We start from the raw sequence: 25,941 nt of genomic DNA on the forward strand, positions 1-25,941 counted from the left end.
AGCAGTGTACCCCATCTGAGGATGTAGTAATTTCTAAGAAATGTAGCAATGTTGCTTTAGCAATAGATTACAAACAACCTATCACTTGGGTCCTATTCTTGTATGGAGAAACTTTCTTTTTTGGATAGCAAATGCAATGCTGAGGTGAGTACAATGAGTATTCGTTTAATCAATACCAACCCAAGTTTCACAACAAAGCAATGTATACCTACTTATGAGCATAAGACTGTGAAAAAATTAGTGTCAACCAAACAAAATACTATACTAAATGATCTAATAAATTCCATTTTTATTGATAATGCAAATAGCTCAAAAGATACTAAAGATAAGTTTCTTGTAGCAGAATCAAAAATTCTGATAGGTCGCTAAAAAAAAAAAGAAATAATAAAGAAAAAAATAGCATAAAAAAAAATAACTCCACAAAAAAGATATTATAAAAAAGAAATAATAGTATACATAAAAAAGTGGATGAAGAAATAATAGTATACATAAAAAAGTGGATGAAGAAATAATAGTATACATAAAAAAGTGGATGAAGAAATAATAGTATACATAAAAAAGTGGATGAAGAAATAATAGTATACATAAAAAAGTGGATGAAGAAATAATAGTATACAAAAAAAAGTGGTTGAAGAAATAACAGTATACAAAAAAAAGTGGATAAAGAAATAATAGTATACATAAAAAAGTGGATGAAGAAATAACAGTATACAAAAAAAAGTGGTTGAGGAAACAACAGACAAGGTAAAAAAGGAATATGAGGAATATGTTGGGAAAAAAATAATCCAGGTGTGAGATTGGGCGAATGGAATAAAGACGCATAAACACGATAAATAGAAACATTCAAACACGGTTTCTGTATGATGATGAGAGTCATGTCAATTAGGGAAAAAAAATATTACATATACATATACATATTTAATCTTAAAATTAAAAAAACATATAATATATATATACATAATTAAAAAAAATAATATACATGTTAAAATAATAATAAAAAAAATATAAAAAATAATATACATATTAAAATAATAAAAAAATCCTAATTGGACATGCCTTGAATCAATATCGTTGGGCATATAAATAACTCTATTTTGGAAACAATACCATAGTAATATGGAATAATAACTGACAAAAAATATTAAGGCACTTAATGGTTATAAGAACTTGGCAATTGAATACATCCATAGGCACGGATATATATATGGATATACTACATATATTTTTTAGCATTTTATGCAACTTAATTTAATTTTATTTATTTATATAACAGTTTTTACAACACTTTTTATCTTAAATTTTATTTATATATTTTTAATTATCATTATAAAAAAAACTTAACTTTTTCTCTTAACTTTATATTATATATATCATTTAAACTATAACATAGCATTAACATATATATTATGTTAAAAAAGGAGGAAACATATATATTATTTGTTCTGTCCAAAGTTCATCACCTTTTGACTTAAGGGTTTCTTAAAAATTACACACAACATATGTATACAAATGATATATAGATATATATGTACAAATCTAAAAATACAACAATGATATTGATCTATGTTTTTCAGTAATTCAATATGCATAAAACGATGTAAAAGTAAAAATTCGCATAGTTACAGGAAAATAAAATGCTCACTTTTGTGTGTGATAAACCCTGGTACGTTTGAATTTTTTTTATAAATTACGAAATAAAAAATGAAAGATAACAACGTTATTCATAAAAATGAATCGATAAGTTGTGATATGCCACACATAAAGTTATATTAAAGAAAAATAATCGTGTTAATCAAATAAACTAAATAAATATATATTGTTGTATATATAATCTAATATAATTCAAATATAATAATAATTGTCTTTAAATAAATAGGCATTTATAATATAGCATATTCTGAGGTATATAATTCAATATAATCACAAATATAATGACCATAATTTTAAAATAAACAAGCAGTTATAATATAGCGCAATAAAAGTTCTTATATATGGCTAATCATATTTAATATTAACAAATCAAGTATTAATATTAACTTTAAACATGTTTAATTGATGTTAACATTGCAAAAAATGCATTATAATTTATGCGGTATCTCTCATATTAATGTCTATTCCCTTTGTGTGCCACATCTTAGATTCCATATAAAGGTTAAAAATAATGGTTATACTAAATGTGTGTTTTTATTTTAATAATATACTTCTTGGTTATGTTTAATGAACTTACATAAGCCTATAAATATTGCCATCAATAAAAAATTAAATCAAAACAAAACCATGAATCCAAACCACTAAATTCGAATCGATAATTCATAAATAAATTCAAATTGGTTTACATATTATAAAACAAAAATAAAGCACCAAACAACAACATTAATAAATAATAAAAGTGTATATAATGGAAATGTTATATAGGTTAAATGGCTAACACACATACAATAGTAACACTCTTACATAAGAGGATTTATGTGGATGCACATTTTGCATGCATTGATCATCTAAAATACTTGCTGCTCCGCCATCATGAAATTATGTGTACAATAAATTATTATGGAAAGCATATATCTAATATTGTAATGATTTTACACCATTTTTCTGATTTTGGCCATTAGCCAAAATATGCAAATTAGTTAACAACGTATTAATAATTTGTATATTTGGCATTAAATGATTATATTTAATTTTTATAACGCACACATAAAAAATATTTTTTATAACAAAATTGTAATAAAACATTTTCTATATAAATATTACCCGTTGTATTTTTATTATTTTATCATAGTATTATATTCATTTATCATATATATAAGCTAATAAATAAAAATTTTAAAGGAATATTCCCGTGGTTTTAATCTTGAAAAGACATTTAATATTTAAAATACTTTAATAGTCTTTTTAACCATTAAAATATTCAAAATGAATAAAAAATTATACAGCTTGTTTGTTTTCATATATATAATAATAGCTTATTGTGCTACTGTTCAAGGAAATAGGGGCACCAATGCAAAAAATGGTGGAAATGACCCAAGTATGATCAAAAAGAGATACCAAAAAAACTATAACAAAGGCAATAAGCATATGCAAAGAACTGATGAGGATGATACAGGTATTTTTTATATTAAACATTTATATAAATATGTCTATTATCCCTATATATAAATTATCCAAAATTTTGTAAATACAAAAATTTGTATCCGATGTAAATGTTTGTCATAATATTTTATTTCACCGTCCATATTACTCTTGTTTTATTATATAAGAATATTTAAATTGTTTTTAATATGCCTTTTTATACCGACAAATACATACACTATATTTTTTTTTAAACCTTTATATGATTTATTAATCGATGATATCCTTAAAGAAAATAATGAAGAATTTTATGAAAATTATAAAATTAATAAAGCATTAATGCATTCAGTTAATGAAAACGAAAAGGAAGTAATCAAAGGGTTCCATAAGATATTAAAAATGCATAAAGCTCTCACCTTTGGTATATTCACATTAGTTACTTTGAATATTTTAGCCATTATTAGAGGATATTTTGCAAGCAGTATTTCAAGTCCGAATTCTCATATTTCCCAATTAATAGACAACGCAGTAGATAATAAGAATCAAAAGTCGTAATATTTATTTAAAATGTAAAAAAATATATCCCCTATACAGCTTCAAACTGAAATAATATGAATCATATTCATATATTTCTATTACATAGACAGACTATTTTATAGAAAAGACAAAGCATAAAAATATATTAATAAAAATGGATGCATATCTTATGGATTCATTTTTTTGTAATAATAGGAAATTAGTGCCATTTTTAAATATATTTTAACACATTGTATTTATTTTATGGTATTTTCATAATATTCCAATGCATTTATTTATGTTTATTAAATTTTTATAAGGCGATAAAATAGTACAATAGCGTGGTTGAAAGATTTAACTTTTTTATAAACAAGGATGTATGGGCATGTGAAAATTATATTTTTTAAGAAATAATAATTTTGTTCGTATAATTAGAAAAATGAATAAACTGTATTTGTATTGGATACGATGTAAATCGAGCCTATATATTTCATGTCATTGCTTTTGTTACTTATATACACACTTAATCATTTTTATTTTAATTATTTTTAAGAACAATTCTACCATTGTTATAACTTAAATTATTGATTGTTAAAATAGTTTTCTTTTTAGGTATAAATAAAAACATTTTATCATTTAACTAGCTCACTCCTTAAATAGTACGCTAGTAAAAATAATATATGTATAAAGAGTATTTAATTTAATTTAAGCGAATTTATAAATGTTATATGTTAATATTTTGTTCTAACGTTACAAAAAAAATGTTGTTTAAGCTATGCATACAAAAAACAATGGTGAAGGAAAACTATGAATAAAAAACATAAATACAATGGAGTAAAATATGCATTCATGTATATATATATATATATATATTATCACAATCTATTGACTCAAACAAATTCAATGCACTTATGAAATTGTTTATAATATTATTCTATTAATAAACTTCAAAAGATGAGATATTAACAAATTTTACTTTCATTATATAAAACATAAACATATGCATATAATATAAAATTATGGGTATACAAATAATAAATACTATGATCATATCAAACGGATAAATCGTATTTCAATTATTAATTATTTTCGAAACATTTTTCACAAATTCTATACTATAAATAAGTATAGATAACGAAAAAATTCATATAAACGTATATGTTAGCATTTTACTCGAATGCATAATAAAAATATATTACAATTATTTTAATAATTACATAAAAAAGTTATAAGCTTAAAATATGAGCTCGTAAATGTAGAAAAATCCAGGATAATTCATTTTTCTAGAGGTGTCATATGCTAAAGATTGTGGTTTAAGTGATAATTAAAGAATTGCTTTGTTCGGTTTTTAGTTCGATATCATTTGAATATAATTATTATATGAAGATTATTCACTTTGTTTTAATTTTAAATATTTTTTTTTTTTTTTTTTTTTTTTATTTGAAGGGTGGTTCTCGAATTTTTTTTTTAATTTTAATAAAAAATCGTGATGTTTTTGATTTTGCACAGGAAATTCATGCGGAATATTTGTCACCAGTAATGTTACTTTAGGAATAGATTCATTGCTATTTGAAGGTTTGCTAGTTTTTTTATCCCTTTTAAATATGCTAAAGCATTTAAAATAACCTAACCAATTAAAACAGTTCAAACAATTATAACAATCGAACAAATCACAATCCACGGAACTTGTATTACGTGAAATTTCTTCAACCATATTAGAACCGTAATTGTAATCATTTTCTGTATTATGTTCTGAAAGACTTCTATATCTAAAATTTTCATTATTATTTACATTTATATTGTTTATTTCATATTCATTATGCACGCTTTTATTTTTCTTGACATATTTATTTAAATCGCCCTGCATATCAATAAGCATATTAATAAATGTATCTATTAATGTATACATAATAATATGTAAATTATGTTTTTTATATAAGGTGAAATAAAAATAAATTAATGTATAACATGTATATCTATATAACTTTTCGATATATATTTTTACTTGTTATGTTTTTTGCCTTACATTGTTTGTAAAAGATTGTGTTGCTATAATCAAAAGGATATAGGAAGCAACGGTAACTAAGCTATATATATTTTTATTCATGTTTTCATTAATAAAAAGGGTTTCCTCGAAGCATTATGCTTTAAATAATACATATATATGCCTTTATTCATTTTCAGTTTCCTTTTTATCTATTATTGTTGTAAAACAATAGTTCTTTATTAAATATTAAATTATTAGAAATATGTTCTTATACATTTTTTTTAATTCTCATTTATATAAACAAATTATTTGATATTTATGAAGTATATTATAATAAAATTATATATTGCTGTTGTTTTAAACGATCTCAAATATATAAACCTGTAATTATGGGTTAACAAAATTTAATATTTTATTTTTATTTTAATATAAATATTATAATTTATTTTAAATGGATAAAAAAAATATATAGCAATTTTTTCTGTATATTTTTTGTTTATTTGAACCATTATATTATATATAACAAAATTATTTTTAATATTTAAAATATAAATAACTATTCCGCCATTTTATATGCATATATCATCATATAAATATTAATAAACTGCTACCGTCAAAGATATAGATATAAATTGCGAAAATTTTTATATTTATGTTTTTTTCAGATAAAAATTCCTTTTCGTGCGGAATGTATTATTTTAATTATAAACAAATAAATTTATATAACAGATTCGATCTAAAATATATTTTTTGCATATTTTTATATAAATCAAATTTTAGTATAATTTAAAGCCTCATTTAATAACATGCTTGACACTCTATAGACTTATATTTTTCTATTGTTTTCCTAAAAGCAAATTAGTATACATTAATTGTAGTAATCAAATATTATATACACACATATATATTGTAGATCAATATATGCAGGCATGTGAAAAGCAATTAACAAAAGTTGTTATTTACATCTAAATGTGCTTCTGTTTGATATACTTCTCAAATGTTTAATATTATTTAATAATGTTCTACATTTTATTTACCACTTTTTTATAAAAATATTTTTTTAATAGATTGGCATGTAATAATTTTATTTATGTATATATCTATGAATATACACTATCAAATATATTATTTTCATTCAAATAATATAAAATATTAATATTTCCAAATGCAATCCAACCGAATAATCAAATTACATATTATATCACAAAAAATAAGACATATAGAACCAATTTATTTTTATTCCAAATTGAAAAATGAAATATACTTAATGCTATTAACTTTTTTTTTCGTTGTGCTTATTTAAAAAATGTTAAGACATTTTTTATATTTAAATAATAAAATGTGTTGATTTTATAAATAATAATTAAAGACAAAAAATATTATAATTCAGTTATAATCACGAATTCCATCATATAGAAAATGTATTTTATGTTTTATTATAAAATATGAAATAGAGCCTTAACTAGGTTCCCATTTATAAAAATTAATTATATTAATAGCCAAATTTACTATTTAGCATTCTTTAAATTTATACATTTTTTAAATTTGGGTTCAAATGTAGGTTAATTAAGCTTATCATTCTATACTGTCTTTTTTTCTTTTATAGACAAAAAAATCACCAAAAAAAATAAATTAATAAATGGTACAGGATCAACCTGCATAAGATTGTGTATGTTTAATAGTGATTTTTTCCCCTATAAATGAAATTTATAGATTTTATAGTTTACTTTTTTCTTCAATTCCTTTCTCCATCCAAATGACAATACTAACATACAATTATTAAAAATATATAATATTTTATAGTGAGAAAATATTTTAAAAATAATACACTTCATAATATTCTTATATTTACCTTTACATAATAGCTAAAACAAGGAGTATTAAAAGAACTACAATGGATATTCCAATTTGTTTGTATTCTTTGATATGATTGCTTTAGTTTCTTGCGTTTTATTTTTATCACTCGGGATATTTACTTTATTTTTTGGTTTACACTTTAAATTATTGAAATAAAATGCTTCAAAACTTTTCGCAAAATATGAATCTCTCTTATTTTCTGTTGCACGTTTTTGAATCTGCTGATATAAATTATTATTACCAGTTTCCTTTTTAATAACAGAACCTCTGAAATCAACATATATTTTTTTTAATTTGTCCAATAAATGCAGATTTGGATTGCATTTATAAATATTTTCATAACGGGATATATGCTTATTAAGACGATTGCCAGATTTCTGAGAAAAAATATTACCTTTGGCATTGTTTGTTTTATAATCTGCAATTGTATTACATATATGATTAAATACTGTATAAAATTCACACATGTTCATAAGATTAGTATCTTTCAAACCAGTATTTGTAATAATTAAAATATTCTATAGATTTATCTAAATACTTTTCATATGATTTCTTTATAGTAAATTTATCGTTATTTTGTACTATTTATCACTTAGATACATTGTAAAATAGCCATAATATTGATTACGACTTTTTTTTAATTTCATAAATAAATGCCGACTCAAAGCACTAATTTGCTCATTATTATTACTATATTTTCCATTGCGACAATATTGGTGGTATAAGTTAATGCTAGAATTAAATTTGTTAACTCTTATAATTTTACCCTTAAAAAATTTATCAGTTTCAATAAATAACTTACACTAAGAAAAAATATATAAAAATTAATAAAAATATAACCCTTATCCAAAACATAAATATTATAGAACTGACTCCAGACAAAAAATATAAAATCCCATAAAACTTTGGAAGCCTCACATAAAAAATATTATGTTAAAAAATAAACATATTTCGATATTCGCATATATATACTTTTATTTTTCTATATAAAAATATATTTTATAATTCACACCAATTTACAAAAAGACAAAACATCAATACTTTAACGATATATAATTATGCCATTTTAGTATAATATTATAAAACTATTATTTAGCAAATTTTTATTAAAATTAATAATATATATCACAAGAATTGGAATTTCTCATAATATAAAATTTGTTATGCTATTTTATTATTGGTTATATATATTGTTATTGTAGTAACAAAGAAATAATTGCAATCAGACATATGCATAATGTAATAACCATCTTATATATATTTTTGTAATTTTTAAAAATAAAAAGATACTTTTTTACTCAAATAATGCATTATTTAAAAAAATATGAAAAATAAATGGAAGAAATAACTATTATTTTTATATAATTATTAATGTAATGCTTACCTCTACCACAATAACTTATCAATTAATATATACATCTATAATTTGGTTTACGCCGATGCTTTATATTATCAATTTTTTATTAGGTACACACAATATATGCTTTTTTCGATCCATGCATAAATATAAGATATATTGTAATACATAACGCTATATATAATGGAATATTTTATAAATTTAGTTTAATGAACTATAAAAATTAAAAAATAATGCTCGTAATATAATAAATTAAAATTATGTTTTTTGATGTTATAGTATTAGGGAAATTAAGAATCAGCACCTTTGGATCAATATTATTTATGAAAGCTTTGGATATTATGATGCCTTATAATGGGGCCTTTAAAACAAAAAATATATAATATTTATAAATCCGATAAACTATATATCGATTAAATAATTGAATTATTACGTTAATTAGCGTATAATCAATTATTTTTACATTTTTAAACAAATATTAATTTTTTATAGTTTTCTTAGAAAATTCTTTTGTTCTGATTTTGATTACACTTCACATTTTATACGTGTTTGTTTTAATTTTTAAAGTGGCACTATCATATATTTTTTAATGTTTTGTTTGTCAAACTCGAAAATGAGTAAATAGTACATTAAAATCTTTTTTTGGGTTTTAATCATATTTGTATATGTAAATAATAAAGTTCTTGCAAGTAGCCCCGATCCACATACCCATACGTAAGAAGTGTTACAATATATATTATTATATTTACATCAATATAAATATAGATATATGAGTATTTATGATAATGTTATATACATATTCATGCAAATATGTCCATAACTAACTATTGATCGTCAAAATAATATCTATATATACATTTTTTTTTTACAAATTAAAAATATATATAAAATAGCTCTATTACTGTCAATAATCATCTGGAGGAAAGGAGTGAACCAGAAAGCTCCTTATTTTGTACCGATCCTGAAGAAATTAGGAAAGAAACCGAGCTTATGAACGAAGCTGTAATGCATTTACAGTATCATGCTACAAGTACAGAAGAGTACGAATTAATTTCTACTTCTAATAATGGTACAAATGCATATGTTAAGAAACATGGAGGCCATACAACCGTTGAAAAATTAAATAATAAAATCCCTGATCCCAATAGGGTATGAATTCATAAGAAGACATGTTCAAGTCATAAAATTAAGTTAAAATAATAAAATTAATTATATATATATTTTTTCATTAGTATAAAACCATAATAAAGTTCCTATGTGATTTAAATCGTCCCCAAAATCTCGATGGAAGGATTATTACAGGTATATAAAAATATAATTAATCAATCAGTTAATCAATTAATATACAATTATCACTACGTGTTATTTCTTGTTTTATTGTCAATATCGCATACTACTTTGTTTTTATATGCAACTTTGGTAAATCTCGTGATATTTTAATTTGCATGTATATAAAATTATAATTTTTTTTAGGAAAAGTTGTTCGTGTATACACTCCAAATTTAGTAATGGTGCAACAACGTTATAGAACCCTTTATGGATCATCTCAAAAATATTTTTATGCTTTAGCCCCAAAAGCTGAAGTAAGAAAACCTTTTTTTACTTCGTCCCTATACAAATAATATTTTTTGTATTAATTATTATACATTATTTATATAAATACACATATTTTTTTTATAACTTTGTAGGTAGATGAAAACACAACAGTAATTGTCTATGCATCAGCAAATATAAACGATCACAACCGTGCTGATAAAAAATTATATCAAAACACTATCTTAGAAAGTGCAAATTCATTTAAAACCGAAGTAAATTCTGAAGTCGATATTAGAAATGGTGAATTAAAAAAATTGTTTGTTAACTTATTTGGATTTCTCATTAAAAAAGAAGATGGACATGTTGATTTTACATGCGTCAGCTCTGTAAGCAATATAAATGTCTTAATAATATAATGATTTCATTCATCATTTACATTATTTTGTATTATACAAATTTTAACATTTATCAAAATATACAGTCATTGCATAAAATTGTAAATTTATAATATATGATATTCATCTACCCCAATTTTCGAAGATTTTATTTTACATGTGTATCCATATTTTTTTCGTAGATTTATGAAAGCGTTTCAAATAGCCTAAATTCCTTTACTAAATTGTGCAGAGCACAAAATTGGTAATTCTTTCCTGTCTAATATAATTCATTATTATTAAATAAACTATATCCCGCATATTAGTTTTTTAACAATTTGACGTTAAATACAGTTATTAATAAATAAATTTGTTTTTATATATTATTTCTATTTGACGTTTCTATAATAAAAACTTTTCCTTTTTTTTTAAGAATATTTGGTCTATGCATAATTTGTCTATGCTTTTTTAATGTGATAAAATACATTACGTTTATTTATATTTGTGACACAAATACATGTGTTGCTTACATCATTTGCATAATGAAGATGAGAAATCAACTCATAACCTACATGAGTATCAATTCTCAAATTACCAATGTTAGTGAAATTATTTTAAAAAAATTATATACATAATATTTATTCAAATAAAGGATAAAATGAAATTTCAATGTGAATATAACCCAGTCCACACATATATAGTGTTACTTTTATTTATGTACATATATTTACCAATGTTTTCTTTTTTGAATTATAATATCTATTCTATAAAAAATATTTTTTTTGAACATTTGTAATGATGTTTCTAATCGTTTTTCCCTTTTTAATTTTTCAAAAACAAAAATATTATATTTATATGTAATAATCGTCTTACTCCAACATTACAGCATTTTACATATATTCACATAATAAATATACTAGTATAAAATATTTCATGCATTTTGTTTTAAAGCAAATTTATGATTCGTATAATGACTAGGCTATTCACTATTATTTTTTAAAATATTATTACAACTAAGCGGACCATCCTATATTTAAAAAAAAAAAATTTTCTTCAATATTTTACCTCTAGTATATTTATAAAAGATATCCTCTAAAGGGAATTTTTTATATATTTAACATTTTTTTAAAGAATTTTCATATTAATTACATAGAAAATTAGTTTGTTTTAAATATATATAGCTTCAATATTCAAATAGTACTCTCTTATGCATATACATATATATATATATATATATATACCCTGCATTGCTTGTGTTATAATTTTTATTATCTATAACATTAAACATGTTTTAATTTTTTTATTTAATTTTTCTATAAAATTATTACTATTAATCTATTTAATATTTTAAGAATTGCGTTTGCTTTCCAATTCGTTGTTCAAATATAAAAATAGTTAATTAAATGTTTTATGTTTATGGTATATTCGAAAAAATGTATATATAAAATATACCTAATATTTATATAATTTTACTGCTTCCAAAATATAGAAAATCAAATATATAAAATAATAATGAGAAAATAAAAAAACACTTAAACAAATTCAAAATCATTTATTAACATTATGTGAAATATAGTCAATATATTTACTGATTTATTTGTATAATATATAGTATACATTTTAATATGGTAACCAAAATAAATGATTTTCTTTCATTATTCAAAATATTTCTATTTACTTTATTAATATGGATTACGTATTTCTCCAATCAAGTACTATACAAAATATTTTTTAATATATAATATTTATAAAATTTATGCACTATTTTTATTTAGAAAGATTACATAAAAATTATGTTTTGTAGACAATTCACCATATTTTATATATCATTTTTATTAATGCTTTTTTGTGCAATAATTTATCATTGCTTTTTTAATTTATAGCCCTCTATTTTGAGAATCTCACGGGACAAGAATAGCCAGTTCGTCACTCTATTCACACTTAGAGCTACAAGGGTATTAGGTGAATTGAGTCAATCAGAAATATTTAATACACACAAAACTGGCATTATTCAGAATGAATCTGATATAGAGAAGGAAAACGAAAAACACAGATTGTTCAAGGCATTAGTCGAAGCCTCAAAATCATCACAAGACAAAGACGATCCATACAACATAAAAACAAAATTAAAAGCCTTCAAATATGGTGTTAGTGTCAAAAACCTCATTAAAAAATTAGAAGGCTTTGTCCATGTCGATTATGTAGTTAATGAATTACAAAAAGATCATAGTATTAAACAATTACTTGTAGAATTACAGGATTTTAATGGATTTTACGATTTAATTATTGTATTAAAATATTCAGATGATCCCGAATTAAATAAACTGCTATTTACTTCTAACAATTTGGAAAAATTGCTTTTTGTATTAAATTATTTCAATAATGCTTGCAAATTTGTAAATGGTGAATATGTTTTAGACGATGGGAGAAGCATAGGGCGTTCCATGCACAAAAAAAAACCAATTCCAGTGTTATCCTTTTTATTTAAAATAATAAACAATTTTTATGATAAAATCATGTTAAGTGGCGCCCTAAAATTATATAAAACATACAAACTGGGAAGTTGGGTTAACAAAGTGGCTTCAACTATTGTTTTTCTCTCTAAAATGCTAATTCCTGTAACAATGGGGGTTACATTAGTAGTAATGTTGTCTTATTTAAAAGGAATCGTATATTATATAACATCCGTCACTATCATAGTATTATCACTTGCATACGTCCTGGATAAAGCAGTAAAATCCTATAATTACGTCTCCGAAAAATACCAGTTTATACCTTTGGAGCTCCAGATCGAATTAAATATGGATTCAGTCGATTAATCAAAAAAAAAATATATATATTAAAATGTTTTTATATTCGAGAGTAACTAATTTTTTTGTCTATTATGGAATATTCAGTATTTGATAATTATGCAGAATATATATTAGAAGCGCATTCCTTAATGTTAAATTTTAACATTTTCAAACAGTTCAAGCTTTTACTCCTTATATTGTATATAAACAATGCATACGACGCAATACAGATGAATTTTTTTTAAAAAGTCGCGGGTCTCCCCACTTTTTCATAAAATATATAAACTTGTTTATGCAACAATCATATTAGTATATAACAAGTTTTAAAAATGTGTTCACACCACAACAAATCTATATATATAACATTTTTATTTTTTTGAATTTTCATTTCCCATGTTATGCATATTATTTTTCCTATTATATGGTATTCCTAAAATTACGTAAAAAAAATAAAAAATACCTATGCATTTCTTATATATAAATATTATAGTAAAAAATTATAGTTTTGCTCCATATTTTTAACAGTTTTTAGTATTTTTTTTTAAAACGTAAAAACTTGTTTAATCAAAATGTTAGATTTGCTATTAAATTCAATCATTAAAATAATTTAAGACCGTTTATAATTTTAATAATTCCATGCTTATTTAAAAAACTAAAAAAATGAAGAATATAGAAGTTCACACAAAATGCAAAATATACTGAAGAAACCGCGTTGTATAATATTAAACAAAAAATAGAAAATGTAGCAATGCATATTCTATAATTATTTAAGTCTACCGTATTTTATCACCCTTATCAGCATAAACAATAAGGATATTATAAAGCGTATTCATTTACGTCATATTTTCATATAAAATATTAAAAATACAATAAGTATGTATTCTTAGCGCACTGTTGGTACACAACAATAATGCTACTTTTTATGCAAAACAATATGCCATTAAAAATATGTTAACTGCCTATAAATTACAAACAAGTGTTTACTTTCTTTCAAGTGCTAATAATTTGAGTTGAAAACATATATAATATCATATTTATAGAAGTAAAAAAGATTTTGGGGGTATGATGAAAATTATGCACCATAATATCAGCACTATTTAACATTTTTTGTAAATCATAAATAGTTATTGATGTTAAATTCACATTCAAAGGAATAATGCTTTATAATTACTTAAATACACCTCGTATGAATCACATATCAGCATTATCTTATTGGTTATATATATTTAATAAACTTTCACATGCAACCAAATGTTATTAAATATGGCAAATTAAATCAAAATAAACCAAGAATGAAGAGCATAGAGAAAAACCATTTATTAAACATGCCATTTACTATTTTGTATTTAATTATCATCATTCTTAATTAACAATATTCCTCAACCCTAATTAAATGTATTTTATACAATAATACAAATATATTTTTATGAAGTTTATTTTTTTGATATTCTATATAACGTACATTCTTATGAAAAAATATAACACACTCTTTTTTAGGGTTTATAATATATAGACAAATATTAAATAGTAAAATGTATTAGGCATATTTGTTTTTTCTTGTTGTGATAATTTAAAATATTACGAAAGATAAAACCCTTAAAAACGGTATCTTATATATATTTTGAGAGTATTTAAAAATATAGATTCTGTTTCTTTTTTTGTTATGTTATTTTTTATCGTTTTTATTTTGTTAATGCATGCTAAATATAATAGTATATATATTGCCTCAATTATGATAATAATATAAATTATAAACACACAAGATGAAAAAATTAACTTTTTAGATATGTTTGTAAAGTTTACGGTTAAAATTTTATCACAAAATTTAGCAATATGTTACTAATTGTAGACAATAATTTTGAGGTAAATAAAATGTTTATTACTTTAAATAAAAAAAAATGTAAATATTTTTATGGATTGTCTATAATATTTAATTAACGTATAAATCATTAACAGTTATAAAGTATTATATATATTAGTAACATTTCTTTCTATGGAATTATTATATATTATACTGGTTATAATTAAAAAATTATATTAATAATATATATATTTTTTTATTTATACCAACTTAAATATACTTGTTATTAGATCGAAATAAAAATAAAAAAAAATTTTTTGATTGTCGTTTTTTTCGTTGCTTTTATAAATATGCTATGCATATTGTATTTCCTCATTATTATTTTCTAGGTAAAAGCATTATATAAATCATTATTTATTAATAAAAAAATAATATATAGCAATTATATATTTTAGATATATATTTTTTCTTGGACCAAATTTGAACTATCGAAATTAAGAAAATTAAATAAAACAAAAAATATATTACCGAAAAAAAACAATATATAATAATTTGTATTAATCTTATATCAATTGTGATTTCATCTGGTTGCATGAAATATTCGAAAAAGCTTCGAAAATATGATAAAGACTATAATTATACATTTTTTTTATTTCTTATAATTTATTTACGATTTGCTATATTATTATAATGTACATGCAATACTATTAATATTATTTGATACTAATGTAATCTGTATGCAAAGTTTGCATATATAAAATCGTATAAAGCCATAATACGATTTAGTATGGTATATTTGTTTGTGTTAATAATCTATATACATACATTTTGGTTATAAAATAATATATATTTTTTTAGTTGTATTATGGATTATTATATTCCATAATATTGATGATGGAAAGAATTAAATCAAATAATGATGAATTAAGAAGTAATACACAAAGTAAATTAGATGGAGATCCTAAGACAGATTGGTTCTGTAATAAAAATGGTTTACTTTTAAAAACATATGGGTGGACAGTTAAAAATGCTATAGGAATTATATTGCTAATACATGGATTCACAGTTCATGCTCGATTAAATTTTATGAAAATAAATTTAAAAATGCCAAATAAAAATGAAGGCTTAGTAGTAGACAATAATAATTACTACATTTATAAAGATAGCTGGATTGAAAAATTTAATCAAAGCGGTTATTCAGTATATGCATTAGATTTGCAAGGACATGGCGAATCCCAATCATTGGGAAATATAAGAGGCGATATTAATTGCTTTGATGATCTAGTTGATGATGTAATACAATATATGAATAAAATTCAAGATGAAATTTCAAATGATAATCAAACGAATAATGATATCTCAAATGATGATAAAACGCGTGATGAATATCATGATATAGTACCAACTAACAAAAAAAGGCTTCCTATGTATATTATGGGGCATTCGATGGGAGGAAGTATTGGTATACGAATATTACAATTATTAGGGAAAGAAAAAGAAAAGAACATTAATTATGGAGATGCAAATAACTATAAAAAAGGTAAAGCTATATTAAACAATTCTACTAATATTAATGAAATTGACAATGATATGTATTATATGAATAATTCTACTGATTATGGCTCCGATAATTCCTGTGCCAGTACATCTGCTACAATAAATGCTATTGTTAGTGGTAAAGATGAAGGATGTTATAATTATTTAGATAAATTAAATATTAAAGGTTGCGTAACTTTATCTGGTATGATGAGACTTAAAACGCCATTTGGTTCTGGAAACAAATCATTTAAGTATTTTTATATACCTATAACAAATTTTCTGTCTCGTGTCGCGCCTCATACACTATTTTCGTCAGAAGCACGCTATAAAAGGTCAGAATATGTTGCTAATATATGTAAATATGATAAATTTCGAAATAATAATGGAGTAAAATTTAAATGTATATCGGAACTTATGAAAGCAACGATCACATTGCGTTGTGATATTAATTATATGCCAAAAAATATTCCTATATTATTTATGCATTCAAAAGATGATGATGTTTGTTGTTATAAAGGGACGGCTCCGTTTCATAATAAAGTAAAAATTAAAAAAAAAGAATTATATACTGTTGATAATATGGGTCATGCTATAACGATAGAACCAGGAAATGAAGAAATTTTAAACAAAATTATTGATTGGATTAGTAATTTAAGAAACAATGGTGAAGACGAAATAGAAGATGAATAAGAAAATTAAATATAAATGTGCGTTAATAATGCTTATATTGATTATTGTTTTGTATTTTTATAAACATAAATGTAACGTTTTCAATTAATTTTTTAAGTCAAAACAAGAAAAGATAATAATAAATATATAATATCTTTTTACATTATATATATGTTTTTTGTTATTTCATTTTTTTTTAAATTTAATTTGTATATAATGATTTTATTTGCAATTTTAAGGTGCTATATAATGTTAATTTGTGAATGCATACAAATTAAAACTAATTATATAATAACTTTACTTTTAATTAGTTTTTATGTTCTTATAATTAATAAAATGGTATTAAAATAATAATTATTATATTTATTTGATGCTTCTTTATATGTAAGACAATTTTAAGGACAACAAACCGAAGAATAAAATTTAGTATTTGAATATCATTCTTAAAATAAAATGGTGTTGAACCAATTTAAATTAATGTTGATTTCCCCTTTTTCAATTGTTTTAATATAAAATGTTATATATAGAAATCTATATGTTTTCATCAAAATAACATTTAAAATATCGATATATGGGGTCATATATATATTATAACAAAAGGATACAGCTTTCAAAAAATGAATAGACCACCAATATATACAGTTCCTAAAAAATAGAAAAAATAAAAATATTTTGCAATTTTTATTATTTTTTCCCTTTGAAATTAACCTCAATAGTATATATTTGGGCTGTTTGATATTTATAGGTCCAATGACATATTAATTATACACTAATAAAAAATTTATATAGGTATATAATAGGATACTCATTATTCATGTATTTAAGGATACACATTGCGAACAATTGCTTATAATATTCCAAAATGAAATACAAAACAAAATATATTGTTATATAAATATATGAAACTATAAAAAATCTTATTATCATTAAAGGGAGTGTGTGTAAGTTTTGAACTACCATTATATAACAATTTCACGAATTCAAAAACATATATATTCTACACCATCAGAAAAATTATATATAATGATTATCATTTATTAAGTAAACCAGCTCTCACAATTTATTAAGAATTCTTATGTGTGATTAACTACAACTTATTATTGGAAGATAAAATCATAACTTTACACCTTAATTATATTTAATTACCAGAACAAATCGAATAGATGTATTATAATTAATAAATATATTTTATTTATGCTTTCGACCCTCCTTTAATATTAATATTGATAGCCATTTTTATGCTAAATTATAGAAATAAAAGTTTTCGGGGATTGTGGTATATATAAATAATTTTTTTAAATTTTTACTTACATATATTTAAAGAGTTTTTTATTATATTATAATAGCTTTAATAAAATTGGATAGACAAATAGGTATTATCAAATTGTAAAAAATTCCATAAAACATAATCCCCAACCTAAAATTTTGGCCCCTATAGGCCATATTGAAATGTTCACATTTTAAAAATTATAAGATGTAAAAAATGTGTTTTTCAATATATTTGGTGTTTTAAAATTTTTTTATTATAATAATATAGAAAAGTCCTACATTATATTTAAAGATTCCATATAACACGCGTTTTTAAAAAATTTATGTTATATATTATGTTAATAAATTCCTTAACTTTTAGTAATAATATATATAGCGAAAAATTAGAAACAACATGCATGTTTTCTCAAAAAAAATTCCAATATTATAATTTCATTGTGCTTTCCTAAAATAAAAATATTCAACATGTTGCAATAAACCAGAACAAATTTGTTTTAAGCATAATTTTATTTATTTAAGATTCTGCCTTAAAGATATTAATCCTCTAAAATTTTTATATAAAACAATAATATATAAAAAATTATGTTCAAAAATAATATATTTATTTTAGATGTTATATAACAATTTCTATGTGTGATTATACAGTTTATTTGAACTGTATTAAAGCTGTTTAACTAATTTTTTTTGTTGTGTATTATAGTTACCATTTGTTATAGATATGCACATATAAAATTCGTGGTTTATCTTATATTTATAAATTGAACAACTATAATTTCAATTCAATTTTTTTTTTCTTTCATAAATTCAATTTATTTGATTTTTATTTGCTACTACCTTGGCCCTTACATTTTTTTTTCATTTTTTATAAATTACGATAATTATAATTATAAGGTAACTAATTTTTTTATTTGATAATATGTTTACATCAAATATAAATATATCACATTAAGCTTTTGAATTACTATTTTTTAAATATAAATAATTTAAGTTTTTTTTTGTATTTGATTTTTATATTTGTACTATAATTTAGAACAATTCTAAACATAATGTAGATGCAATATTCGATCTACACACATATAAACATAAATTTATATTTCATTTATATATAACAATTTTTTTCGAATGAAAAAGCACATAATATAAAATTTGGAAAATCAAATTTCATTCATGAAATACAATTAAAATTAGCACTATTGTCTGTAAACAAAAAATTTATTTATTTCATTTAAAATATGGGGGAATGCGTATATTTAAAACCAATATTTATTATTCTATTAATCTCTACAGGTAATAATAATTATATTTGTAGTATATTTGGTCATAAAATTATTTATATTTTTTTTTCGATGTAAATGTGTTTTAAATTGTATTTCGCGATTTTTATATAGGTATGATATATACGAGAAATGCCTGGTCATATGCACATAAAACTGATTCAGAAACAACTCCTTTTTTACTTGGCAATAATTTAAGTCTAAATGCAAACTCAAAAAATCTTCAAACAAATGAAACCAATTTAAACGATCCATCGATTTTATATGAAAATTTTCATGATACCGAAAGTAAAAATATAAATCAAAATGATATTAGTAATACAAATAATTCATCATATAATAATCCCGTATCAGAAACTGTTCCATATTATGCAAACGATTTAAATAATGGCAAAAATAAAGATAACCAGTTAATTAATACTACGATTTCTTTTATTGATCGTCCGAATGCATTTATATTAGATGATAAGACACTAAATAACATAGATATCATATATAATGGAGAAAAAAAAATGGTGTTATATTATTATTATAAATTAATACATTATTCCATTTTTTTGAATAATTTTCTATATCAATTTGAATATTTTCCTACTCATATAAAAAATATGTGGGATTTATATAATCAAGTTAACAAAAAAATCCTAAATATAGAAAGAACGTGTGAAAATAAGAGGAAAAGATTAGCACAGAAAATAAACCATTTACAAGACGTCACTTATAATTATGAAAATAAATTATATGAAGAATATTATAATGAATTAAAACCAATAACAACCGATTTTATTCATTGTGTAAATGAAAATTTCAAAACTGTTTCTCCAGATATCACACAAATGAGTAAATACATTGATGACGTATATAAGCATGAAAAATTGGGAACTCCTGATTACATGCACGAAAAATATGTAGCTCATTATGAAATAGTTACAAAACAAATTGAAAATAAACTAAATCGAATTAAAAAGTCGCCAATTCTGAAACATAATTATTATCTGAATTCCATTAATAAAGTAATAGAGATTGCAAAAAAACACGATGAATTAAAAAATGTTATAGATACACTTAATTTCATTAAAAGTTACATTGAACACATATATATGAAATATAAATATTACTTAATCATGTCCAATGGGGCACAAATTCATTTAATTAGAATAGAAATGCAATATAAAAAATATGATATCTATAAAACAGATAATTCTTCGAAAAATATCATCATAACTAAAATACAAGAGTTAGCAAATGCATATGCCGATTTTAATGTAAGTTATGAAAGCATAATTGATCTGGAAAATGTGTACAATAATACAACTCAAGCTTTTAACAATATTATTAATTTTATGCCACACATTTTAATTGGAAAAGTAGATGCATGTACAAACCATGTAGTTCCAAATGATGAATATGATTTCAAAATCACAAAGCCTATATCTATATTAAATAAATTAGAAGATATATTTTTTCAAGCATTTGGTTTTAATTTCAGTGCAAAATATAATAATAAAACTTTAGAAATATCTAATACTGAAATTAACGTTATAATATCAGATACAATAAAACATATGAAAGAGTTAAAGAATTTAATTAAAGAAATGGAGGAGATACATAAAAAAGACAATACAAGGCAGCATATTGAAAATACAATTAAACAACTAGTTATTCGTGTGAATTTATATCAAATACAAAATCAACTTACAAAAGCAATAAACGAGGCTGAAAAATGGAAATCATCAAAAATCGCTACTAAAGCAATATTAGATGATAAATATAATACTGTTCTTAGTTTAGAAACGAAAATTAAAGATTTATGCAAAAAATTTACAGATAAACTTAATAACTCACAATATATGAAAGAATATAAAGATATTCTAATAAAAAATCATATTATATTGGAAACTTCCATAACCATTTAAACTCCAATACATCTATAGTTAAAGAAAATGATATTACTGACCATATGAAACTGCACATTATGCATTTCTTTAATCAATAACAAAAAATAACAAACCAATGTTATAGATTTTATATAATTTAAAATCCCTTATGTTCCATGTAAATGTAATAAAAAATTAATTTAAACTCGTATAAAATTGTATAAAACAACGTATATACATGTTGCATTAAAGGCTTAACAGATGTATCAAGCAATTTTCAAAATATTCGCATATAATTATTTGTACAAAAAATATTACTATGTGAATAACCATAAATTATAAAAATATAATGAAAATGTAATCAAAAGATAGTTTTTGGATATTATAGGCATTTTATATAAATAGTAATGAATTTTTAATCAAATGAAGCATATTTTATGATATAAATAAAAACTTCATTCAAGTAAATATTAAAGCTATATATTAATTGAAAAATATAAATATTGTTAAAAAAATTATAAAAACAAACATGTTCCAATTTATATATTTATCATTTATATTCCACGCCAAATATATGTGTCGAACTCCTAAATAAATCAATTTACATGTTACTAATATTTCCGTTTTTACTTTTTAAATTTTATAACAATATGATTTTACTATTATTCATATACCAACACAATTTTTTTTTATATTTTTTAATTGTTTTAAAAAAAACTTACATGAGTTTATATGATTAACACTATATGTGTCAAAAAAAAACAAAAACAAAGACATATATAATATATATATGCATGCATGAAATGCAACAAATATGTCTAGTTTATATATATTTAATACGTCTTTCGATGATGAGTAGATCACATTAATCAAAAAAAAAAACATAAATGTTACTACTCAAATAAAACACCAAATTCAAATTAATTTATTGATTTTACAAATATTGTATAAAATAATCAATGAATAATTATATGAAACCAAACACTTTTAATAATAATTTTTTCTTATTCAAATAAAGATAATATGTGGTTATGCTTGAATTAGTTTCACTAAGGTGGCAACCCAAGGTTATTGCATAAATCGTAAAATTTATAAAACTTATACATATTTACTTCATTTTTAGCATAAATAGTCTCTTAATTTTTCGTTTCTTTACAATTCCGTCGCACCATTATGATTTGGCTTTATTTTATAGTTTTATAATAGTTTGCAAAATTCAGATTGATGAGTATGATATGGCATTAAATACGATTATTATTATAAGACCATAATAATAAATTAAAAACTTGTATAAGTACTCTTAATATATTAAATGTTATAAGGATAATTCTTCCTGCATGTTTTGGCTCCTGTTTTCTACATTGGATGTGGGTTTTACAATTTTAGTAATCTATAAAGGAAATAAAACAATAAATAAATTATTTACAAATGAATAAAGTGATAAGGCATACATAATGCTTTTATTTGGTAGCCACAAATAATCAAGTATATATGTATATGCATGTTGCTGCTAATATTCCTATAATATATCCCCTATTTTCACAGGGGTATAAATGTGTTTTTTTTTACTTTGTATACTCCGAAAAAGGTTATTAGGATTCCAGAAAACAATACAATTAATAATATTATATCATTATAATTATTGATATATATCTCACTAATTGTACTAAATATTGAATTAAGAATATATGTTACAGGAGAAAACGTATCAGTTGGTTCTTGAATAGGAATTTCAACCTCAGATAATGATCGTCCTTGATTTTCTGTAATTCCATAAGATATTGTTTCTAATCCATTCCTAAGTTTTATTGTTGTTCGTTCAGATCCGTTATTTGTGCTTAAGAATATATTTACAATATTCTTATAACATTTATTAAATAACTGTGCAACTGCAAGTCCAGTGACAGATAAATTAGATAATACACCTTTAGGGTCGTATTTTTCATAATCGTGAATGTATTTATTACATAGATTTTCTTCTTCTAGTGTGCATAATTTGTTCCACTCATAATAAGCTGGAATTGCATATCTTAAATAATCAATATATACATTACAGGCTTTATTAGTATCTTCTATAGCTGCAGATTTGATAGTATTAAAATTTTCAACATAATCACCTAAATATTTAATTTCTTTTAAATAGTTCATGTCTACTAATGTATTGTCTGGTTGACATATATCATTTTCGCCATTAAATTGATCAGCATTAATTTTTTCCCAGCTATTTAAAAGTATATCTAATGTTATAAAAAAATGTATGTTATTCTCATTCAAATTTAAATTTTTATACACTTGCTCGTATAGCCAATAATTCAAATCATAACAATGTTTTCCATATAGTTTATCGTCATCACGATTTTCATTTAAAAATGTTACATTCCTCTGTAATTTATATACAATATCACGAACATGTTCGGACGGTTCAAATATTGGCTCTATTCTCTCCCAATATTTATTAGGTTTTTCTTTATCTTCTTCGGCTACATTTTCATTAAGTTTGCTGTAAAACTCATATGCAGGTAAATACTCATAATTCTCCTCCTGGAAAGTTTAAAAGAAAAAAGGTAATTTATTTTATATAAGCCATAAAATTACATAGGACGCAGTATATAAAATAAATAATACAATATAACATATAACTATAACTCAGTTTACAATTAATAAAAATTTAGAATCAAATAATAATCAAAAAAGGGTAAAAATTAAAAAACATATTATTTTATAAATCAATATAGGTATTACTTCCACCATTTATAAATAAATTCCTTTGCTTAATTGTGTATATATTTCTCAAAAAATGTTATTACTAAGTTATTAAACTATAAACTATTTTAGTAACAAATAGTTATTATAGTTTATTGTTAAATATTCAGTAATTAACACAAAATATTGTTATTAATTTTTTTTTTTATATAGTACAAATTAAAGTTTTAATAATAATGATGTTATAATAATAGTTTATAGATATAAAAAAAATTTATTAAATAATAAAATAAAATAGTATAAGTATAATTTATAAAATGTTATTAATAAAAGAAAAAGGGACAATTAAATTATATAGATAAAATTAATTACTAATGTATAATTATTTAAAAAGTATAAAAAATATAAAATTTACAGTTTATTCTTAAAAGGTGAATTTTTAATAGAAAGCGTTCATAAAATAAACATTTATCTAATTAAATTCGTTATATTAATAAATAAATAAATATATATATAATATATAAAATAAACTACTAATAATTTTTTTTGGTAAATAAATATTTTATTAAAAGGAAAAAACAACACTATAATATATCGTTATTTTTCATTAGGCATTATTATATATTTTTAATTATTATAAACAGTGTTATTGTTTTTTATGGGAACCCTTTTAAAATAAATATTAGTCACGATTTTTATTATGTATATATTAAAATAACAAATTATATATAATCAAAACTAAGGATGTATCTATAAGTTCGATTTTCTAAAAGGCGCATTTTAGATATAATATAAATCGATTTTATTGTAATTATTACATTCGCCGTAAAAATATATAATTTTTTTTGAAAAAAATTGCAATAAAATATTTATATGATAATTTGTTTTAAGTCATTTATTAATTTTTTATTCAATTGGTCGATTTGTTACATTATTATTGAACGAACCCATTTTAAAAAATATTATAAATAGATTTAGAACCATGGCGATTATTTTTTATAATAATAAAGTCCCATTTATTTTTTTTAGAATCGGTAAAGTGTGTGAATAAAAATGGAAGCGCAAAAGGCCCAAAATATTTTTTAAAGAATGTGCTATTAAGTATTTAAATTACATAACTAAACAATTAAGAAATATTAATATATATTATTTTTCTCTAAATACTAAAAATAATGATTTTTGATAGATTCTCAATATATATTGTTTTTTTTGTGAATGCATTATATATGCATATATGTAACAATTTTTAGTTTTAAAATAATATTTAATATGATAGGCAAATATACACATTTTATATGAATCCGGTATATATACTTAT

General features: G+C 21.8%; 8 protein-coding genes across 8 annotated transcripts; 5 read left to right on the forward strand and 3 right to left on the reverse strand.

Annotated features, from left to right (window-relative positions):
- Window positions 1-2,916: 2,916 nt before the first annotated feature.
- Window positions 2,917-3,627, forward strand: PVVCY_0100120 (conserved rodent malaria protein, unknown function; the record flags this gene model as incomplete). The annotated part of the gene is made up of 2 exons (XM_008628395.1): window positions 2,917-3,106; window positions 3,365-3,627. The coding sequence occupies 2 exons, from the start codon at window positions 2,917-2,919 to the stop codon at window positions 3,625-3,627; spliced, it is 453 nt and encodes a 150-aa protein (XP_008626617.1).
- A 1,348-nt stretch (window positions 3,628-4,975) lies between these two features.
- Window positions 4,976-5,695, reverse strand: PVVCY_0100130 (fam-c protein; the record flags this gene model as incomplete). The annotated part of the gene is made up of 2 exons (XM_008628396.2): window positions 4,976-5,449; window positions 5,615-5,695. The coding sequence occupies 2 exons, from the start codon at window positions 5,693-5,695 to the stop codon at window positions 4,976-4,978; spliced, it is 555 nt and encodes a 184-aa protein (XP_008626618.2).
- A 1,769-nt stretch (window positions 5,696-7,464) lies between these two features.
- PVVCY_0100140 (CIR protein, fragment) lies at window positions 7,465-7,905 on the reverse strand (the record flags this gene model as incomplete). The annotated part of the gene is made up of 1 exon (XM_008628397.1): window positions 7,465-7,905. The coding sequence occupies one exon, from the start codon at window positions 7,903-7,905 to the stop codon at window positions 7,465-7,467; it is 441 nt and encodes a 146-aa protein (XP_008626619.1).
- A 1,874-nt stretch (window positions 7,906-9,779) lies between these two features.
- Window positions 9,780-10,968, forward strand: PVVCY_0100150 (fam-a protein; the record flags this gene model as incomplete). The annotated part of the gene is made up of 5 exons (XM_037634214.1): window positions 9,780-9,938; window positions 10,022-10,091; window positions 10,263-10,372; window positions 10,478-10,711; window positions 10,903-10,968. 5 exons carry the CDS (start codon window positions 9,780-9,782, stop codon window positions 10,966-10,968), a joined length of 639 nt encoding a protein of 212 aa, XP_037490003.1.
- A 1,356-nt stretch (window positions 10,969-12,324) lies between these two features.
- Window positions 12,325-13,518, forward strand: PVVCY_0100160 (Plasmodium exported protein, unknown function; the record flags this gene model as incomplete). The annotated part of the gene is made up of 2 exons (XM_037634238.1): window positions 12,325-12,411; window positions 12,583-13,518. The coding sequence occupies 2 exons, from the start codon at window positions 12,325-12,327 to the stop codon at window positions 13,516-13,518; spliced, it is 1,023 nt and encodes a 340-aa protein (XP_037490004.1).
- A 2,665-nt stretch (window positions 13,519-16,183) lies between these two features.
- Window positions 16,184-17,521, forward strand: PVVCY_0100170 (lysophospholipase, putative; the record flags this gene model as incomplete). Its single annotated transcript, XM_008628401.2, has 1 exon — window positions 16,184-17,521. One exon carries the CDS (start codon window positions 16,184-16,186, stop codon window positions 17,519-17,521), a length of 1,338 nt encoding a protein of 445 aa, XP_008626623.2.
- A 2,480-nt stretch (window positions 17,522-20,001) lies between these two features.
- PVVCY_0100180 (reticulocyte binding protein, putative) lies at window positions 20,002-21,959 on the forward strand (the record flags this gene model as incomplete). The annotated part of the gene is made up of 2 exons (XM_008628402.2): window positions 20,002-20,056; window positions 20,158-21,959. 2 exons carry the CDS (start codon window positions 20,002-20,004, stop codon window positions 21,957-21,959), a joined length of 1,857 nt encoding a protein of 618 aa, XP_008626624.2.
- Window positions 21,960-23,235: 1,276 nt separating this feature from the next.
- Window positions 23,236-24,671, reverse strand: PVVCY_0100190 (PIR protein CIR protein; the record flags this gene model as incomplete). Its single annotated transcript, XM_008628403.1, has 3 exons — window positions 23,236-23,310; window positions 23,490-24,461; window positions 24,663-24,671. The coding sequence occupies 3 exons, from the start codon at window positions 24,669-24,671 to the stop codon at window positions 23,236-23,238; spliced, it is 1,056 nt and encodes a 351-aa protein (XP_008626625.1).
- Window positions 24,672-25,941: the final 1,270 nt, after the last annotated feature.

Source organism: Plasmodium vinckei (assembly GCF_900681995.1).
Source record: "Plasmodium vinckei vinckei genome assembly, chromosome: PVVCY_01".
NCBI lineage: Eukaryota > Apicomplexa > Aconoidasida > Haemosporida > Plasmodiidae > Plasmodium > Plasmodium vinckei.